At 33.6% G+C, this 7,162-nt stretch overlaps 1 protein-coding gene across 1 annotated transcript; it reads right to left on the bottom strand.

Moving 5' to 3' along the window:
• Positions 1 to 194: 194 nt before the first annotated feature.
• LOC116143360 (PGR5-like protein 1B, chloroplastic) lies at positions 195 to 4,571 on the bottom strand. Its single transcript, XM_031428806.1, has 11 exons — positions 4,242 to 4,571; positions 3,388 to 3,506; positions 3,044 to 3,140; positions 2,837 to 2,937; positions 2,601 to 2,657; positions 1,888 to 1,964; positions 1,744 to 1,795; positions 1,183 to 1,293; positions 994 to 1,091; positions 826 to 901; positions 195 to 455 (listed from the first exon to the last, which is right to left on the bottom strand). The coding sequence occupies exons 1-10, from the start codon at positions 4,432 to 4,434 to the stop codon at positions 832 to 834; spliced, it is 975 nt and encodes a 324-aa protein (XP_031284666.1). The 5' UTR covers positions 4,435 to 4,571; the 3' UTR covers positions 195 to 455; positions 826 to 831.
• Between the last annotated feature and the right edge of the window lie 2,591 nt (positions 4,572 to 7,162).

Genomic DNA, 7,162 nt, shown 5'->3' on the forward strand with positions numbered 1-7,162 from the left:
TAAGAGAGCAAGTGATTAGATAGGTAATACAAATTGAGAATGTGTTAAATTCCAAAAGACACCAAATAGGGTTTTTCGGCCTAGTCAATTATTAAAGCATTTTCAGTGATATGCAAATAGTGCTGCACACAAAACCTGCTTCAGTGACCATCCACATAAAAGAATATACAATGATGATGACAATTACAGTAAGATTCAGAGTGACAAAGCATGATGAACTGGGTTTGACTTTTTATCAAGTATTTTCTACATACAGCATGGTGAATTATCTACTCTCTTGTGGAAAACCTGGTACAAGTGTATTATGATTCATACTTACGAATACGATATTGACAAAACTTACAATTAAGATACTACCCACACTGAAAATTCTCCCTCTCCACAGATAATTTGATACTCTTCCATCTCCAACTTCAAGAGTTAGGTATTGGTCAATCCCTTATGATTGATTCATCCTGTATTAGTTAGTATCCTTCTGTCAATTACTATGTCAACAACCATAATACAAAGATTTAAACTAAATACCCAACTTCTAGAGCAAAATTAAGAATCTTAAATCAAGACTGTCCACATAAGAGAGCCTGATTACAAGAAATGACAGCGATTTCTGCAGGACACACTGTTTTTTGTGTATGTGCATGTATTTAATTGTGCTTCTAATGAACTTGATAACACATTCTCTTGGTTTAACGGTGTTTTGTTCACATTTTTCTTCTATTGAAAATCAATATCCAGACTCCTATTCTGACAGAAAGTTTCAGTTTGAATCAACCAACAAATTGGTGCCAAAGAGTAAAAGAAGGATTCTGTAGGAAGAGTATATACCTCAACTCAAGCTTCACTTCCCTCTGGCAATGTAATCAAACGTGTCTTTGCATCGAAAACCAAAGAGGTCCCGCAGCTGAAGCATAATATTACTTGTTATAACAGCTAAAAGTGCAAAGATATGTAAGTGAATGTAATTACTAATTAGAGAAATAAGATTAAACTTACTTTGAGCACTTAACACTATTGCTGGTTCCACCACTAGAAACTGATAGTATGGTTCCGAAAAAAGAGAGATTCTCTGTGCCACAGTTAGGACAGGGTCCCTAGAATATAAAGTTATGCATTAGCAATACAGTTCAAGAAAACGTGGTTGTTCGATATAGACTTACAAGAGATGTTTAACTAGATTTCTACCTTCAAGATCAAGAAATCTTTCACAATCAATTTTGTAAGTGATTGAGCTAAATAAACGATGAGAGGCACCGCGGCGAACCATGTAAAAATGAAACTGAATGGCTCTGGTAGCTGCAAGATAATTATTTAAAAACAAAAGAGCATATGATTATTAGTTGTACCCAAGAAGCAATAAGCACTGGGTATATAAGGATTTTATTTAAAGGTATATATTCATGTCATGGATTTGGAAATTTTAGACCATGGTTATATCCAGTTCTAATGGCAAGCCTTGAGCTAATTCAACACTTACTTTATTGCCATTAGTATAGAACTATTCCAGACAGTTTACAACAATTCATGAATAGAATAGTGAAGTTGTAGACACTTCTCTTCCAAATATTGTTGTACCATTGAAAGTATAGACATATTGAGCTCGAAAGCAAAGTTCAATTTGGTGATCAGATTATTGAAGAGCAAAAGAATTATGGGAAAATTCAGCAATACCGTAACACAAAATTGCATCTACAGAATTTCCTTCTCGTTGAGTTAAAATAAGAAAGAACAATATTAAAATTTTACCTCCAAAAGATATGTGATTTCAAATCCAGTCAGATCATCCAGGAAGAAAAACCTGACAGGGTAACAAATAAAATTGAATTATTGTTAAAACTACCATCATCTAATGTTAACCAGCATAAATCCAAGCAAAGAAATGATACTTACAATCCTAGAGCAACAACGGTGGCTGGCACATTCAACAGTAACATTTTGAGATAGTCAACTGTCAGGTCACTATACACCTATAGAAGAAAGTTGATCAGTAAAAATTAAACGAATCCCCTTTGAAGATGATGAGTTATCAGAAAAGCAGAAAACCCCAAATAAAAAAAAATTAATAATAATGTTACCGAACTCCAAAAAGAAGAAATTATCAGTTTCTTTTGCAGTGTAAAAGGAATTTATTGAAATGAGAAAACGCCCGTGATATTTTGTAGATAACTACAGCTTACACAAGCAATGGTCAATATTGCTGCCAATAAGTAGATGAAATGATACTAATGATAATTTAAGGTAAAATCATAAGAAATATAGCTTACTTTAGAGACTACCGAAGCAAAATTATTACCAGGTGACATGTGATAATGATTAAACATAATGTCTTTTTTCTTATAATTATTTCCACATGCAACATAATTTTCATTAATAATGGATTCATATATATTGATAAAGTGATATATAGACTTTGCACATATGGCCTGTAGATTTGTACAGAGAACTAAATTTTGAGTTAAAGGCTAAAATTTATATCAAGAAAGGAGACAGAATTTTAGCTCATCATACTGGAAAGAATTAGTAAAGACACAATAAATTTTGTGTTTTATCTATGCAAAATTCAGAGCTGCACACATAAGAGAAGGAGCCAAACAGAAACCCACCTTTCTACTACGGAGACTGCATCTTGGACCCTCAGCTACAATTTCACTTCCTTCCATCTAGAATATAATTATAGTCAAAGTAAATAGTATTAGAGAGACATTTAGCAACAAACAAGCACAATGTAACAATCTTAACTGATACACCAATATTTTTTTGTTAAGAAACTTCTGAAAAGATCTGACACAACTAAGAAGTAAAGAGCAAGTGACTGAAAATGAAACAAACACAAATGAACCTTCAGCCTTATCTTCAGTTGATCAAACTCTTCATCGGACATGATAGGTTTCCCTGATACATAAGCCATTGAAGCTTCCAAGAACTTCTGCTCATCGGAGCCTGCATTGTTAAAATAAACCAAATCAAATCTCCAAAGATAACAAGGATTAAAGATTTATGTCATGAACATATAGGTTGAGGCTCTATATAAAGATTTAGTCCGTACTTAGCATGACAACGCTGCTTCCTTCCCACATTAGTTCTTCCTTAAGTATATCAAATTCCTCATTTGACATTATTGCTTTTCCTTCATAGTAAAAAGCCTGTACAAGCAATCAGAAACAAATTTGCTCTCGCTTATAAATAATAATAGTCAGACCAAATCTATTTCAACTTCAAGAGCAAAAGAAGCTATAACTTGGATAAAAAATTTAAATATATCTAGATCAGAGGTCAAAACAAAGAAATTCTTCTAATTTCTCTTTGGTAGAATCATCATATATAAGAAAGATGAAAAGCATGAAAGAGACGGTGAAAAAGAAAAATAAATAGTATGTCTTAATTCCGTACTTGTAGTGCCTGGAGAAACTCTTGTTCCATTTCACCCAATGACTTCTTCTCCTGTTTCTTGTCCAGGCTACAATATGGCAGAATTTTACCATCAACAACCTCATCCTCTTCAACCTGGCCTGAAAAGAAAACTTAATCAGTACAAGGTCTTCCCCATGGCAAACAAGAAAAATGAGAACATACATTCAGAACAAATTTTTAAAAGGAAACCAATAAGCAAAGAAGTCACAACTAAACATTAAGAGGATCGCAACGGATTCTGATTTCAATATTTCTTTCATAATGGATGTTTATTTTCAAGTACTTAAAGCAGGAGAGGGGATGTCTGGAAGCCTTCCAACTATTAAGAATCAACCATACATATTACAACTATTAACAATCAACCATACATATAGTCTCCAACTTGCTTCAGTGTTTCCCTTATATTAAATATGTAGCCCTTATGAACGGAATTTGAAGGCTGTACTCTAATATGATGACTACTGTTCTTGTTCTGTAGACATGATTCAATCAAGTTCTACCAAAATTCGAGTTGTTAAATGAGTAAACAAGAAGTTCTATATACGTAACTGGTATTTCAAGTGTCCCGCTTAAATAAACTTTTTTCTTTTTTTTATTTTTCCGGGGTCCTCTCAAATTCTCAACTCATTCTATGTCAAGGTTAGTCTTCACCACAGTAAGCAATCACTTCTAATACTCATAGACCTCTAAATCCTAAGCCGACATCTCAATCAACTGTTAAATATTATAGAACAAACCATCAATTTATCAATTAACACAAGCATATAGTAATTTAGTATCTTTGACCAAACACCAAACTCATAATCTTTCAGAGATATCAAACAAACTCTAACCTTGTTGGTCTGCAGTAGCTCTGGAAGGAAGTACAAACAATCGGGGTCGAAGACAAAAATGCCTTCCATTGAATGGTGCATTAGACTGAATCCTTGCAGATAACGGTAAAGAAACCAATACCGGCTTCTGTACAGGAGCAGTAAACACACGGTGAGGTACTAAATTAAAGGCCACCAATTTGCTAGCCATCATGAAAATATAAATCGATGATGACAAAACAAGAGATAAACAAACTTTTATCTCTTTGTAATGGTGCAAGTTTTAGGCGATAATAGAGTGAGTTGATGTTGATGATGGTTCATAGTCGTATGATATATATATATTTTTTTTTTTTTTTTGGCGTGTTGATGTTTGGAGGGAAAAAAGAGACAACTCAAACAGATAAGGTACTTGACAAGTGTGTGGAGGGAAATGCAACGGCTCTTTGTAAGATGGTTTTTTTAGATCTTAGAATTTAGAAAATCTGCCATGTCATCGATTCATCCCAGGATGTTTTTAATGTAGACATGTGGATGGTTTATATTGGCCTCGTGCTTGCACAAGGTTATCACCTGCGGAGAGTGGACCCTCTGCCTCTTCTTGGGTTTCATAAGTCTTTGTTTGGGCCTGCACTATACTTGCTTGGACTCAAGTGCTTTCAACTCCATGATTATAGCCCAATGTTTGTTTGTTTGTTTTTTCATTTTCTAAGCAATCCTTGACAGACACGGCGCCTTTTATTTATAAACAGTTCAAAAAATTCAGTCAACATTACCTTACTAATCATGCTATATGAGTTTAATTTTTCCTGATGTCAAGTCCCCAACCTCCTCCAGAAGAGCTTATTGTCCAAGCAATATAGTTTTAGAGCATTATTCTAATTGGCTTAACATCATCTTCTGTTACGACGTTAACATGCAATAAAAAATTAATTTTTCGGTTGGTGACTTGGTCAATTCCGTTGCCGTGATCTCCTATTTTGTAGTCTTTTGTTATCGTCGTAATTGGTGCCTAGGCGAAGGATAAGAGACTAATGTTTTATTTTTATGCAATTTGTTGTCTATTATGACTATATATACACCTGCAGTTTTCAATAAAAGAAACTTTAATCAATAAACCAAGTCAGTTGTCTGGGAAGCGTTGGTTCCTCATATAAGCCAACAAAACCTTTATTTGATTTTTTAAATTTTAAATTAGAATTTTTTTTCTAACAATTTGGTATCAGAACTGGGATGGAGCTACCAGAAAAAGTAGAGAAGCTTGAGAAGGAATTTGAATTGTTGGGGAATGGCTAATAGGGGTTGCTACGACATATAATAGAGAGCAGATGGAGAAAATTAACTAGCAGATTTTTTGGAAGACAACTCAAGAAGCAAGTGAGAAATCCACACAAAATTCAAACCAATTTGGAAGGAATGGCCCGCATGTAACACCTACGAAAGGGTTTGGTTCTTTCAGTAGTATTCTGCGTAAAACTTTGAAATTGGATTTTCCAAGGTTTGATGGGAAAGTTGTTCCAACAATTTGGATTTGGGAGGTTGAAAAGTATTTCACTCTCCATGAAATAAACGAGTCTGAAAAGGTTACTTTGTCTTCTTTTTATTTGAAAGGAGATGCAATGCTATGGTTCCAAACACTAGAACAAGAGCTCAAATATGTCACTTAATTGGGAAGATTTCAAGGGTAGGATTATAGCTTGATTGGGACGAAACCAATTTGAAGATCACTGTCAGAAGATGGCAAGCGAGGCAACTACGCTGCCGAAGTATGCCAAGAAAGAGAGAAAGAGAGCTTTGAGACAAATTATATATTTCACTTGTATGTTTTACATTGCACATAATGCTTCAATTTACAGAAAAGAATGCAATATGTAAGGAAATAACTAATTACATGATTTCAGGAGTAATAGAAAGATCCTATCAATCAAGGAGTAGAATATGATATTTGTCTTGTAATTGATCCCTATAATTGAGCTAAATCATAGCTGGTGTTAAATATCAATATTTTCACGTATCAACACTATCCTTTAAGTTGGAGGTTTATAAATGTCATAAACTTTGAGTTTGCTCAGGAGATGTGAATATTGTTTGTGACTTAGCAGTTTTGTGAAGATATCAGTGGGTTGATCTGTGGTTCAAATGTGTTTAGTTTTGATTATCCCTTCTTGTATCTTGTTTTTGATAAAGTGGTTGTCAATTTATATGTGTTTTGTCCTCTCATAGAATAATGGATTAGTTACGATGTCATTTGCTGCTTTGTTGTCATAGTATAATTTGATTCACTTCTCTATTTGAATATTTAGATCCTTTAATAATCCAAGGATCCACGTGATTTCAAATGTGGTTTTGACCATAACTCTGTATTCAACCTCTACTGATGAAAGAGATATTATTGATTGTTTTTTTGTCTTCCATAAGATCAATGATCCTTTGAGTTTAATGCAGAAACTAGTGAGAGATCTTCTAGCCATTGGACATGAACCCTACTTTGAATCACAATATGAAACTAATGGTACTCAAAATGTCATAACTTCCTTGTTTCAACTCCGATTTTCAAACCCTATATTTCCAATTGTCACAAATTTCCTTGCCGACATTATTTTTCATCCAAATATTATTTTTAAGCACCCATAAACTGAAAATAAACCAAACATACTTGTGATTTTGTAAAACATATTTATAAAAAAAATTAAGTAGAATTATACAAATTAAACCTAATTTCTCACCAATGATACCAATAAATAACTAAATATAAGTACATTTCTAAGCATTTATTAGTATATGTATTCTTTGTTATGACGCATAATGATGGTGTTGCAATAATGGTGTTATGACAACACAGTTACGACTAACGTTTGACGTAGTGGATCACATAGTTTTACGGGTACTACTACGCAAAAAAAATGTATTGTGACATGATTTCAACGTTGCAATAGGCCTTT

Source organism: Pistacia vera, unplaced genomic scaffold (assembly GCF_008641045.1).
Source record: "Pistacia vera cultivar Batoury unplaced genomic scaffold, PisVer_v2 Contig43, whole genome shotgun sequence".
In the NCBI taxonomy this organism is placed as follows: Eukaryota; Viridiplantae; Streptophyta; class Magnoliopsida; order Sapindales; family Anacardiaceae; genus Pistacia; species Pistacia vera.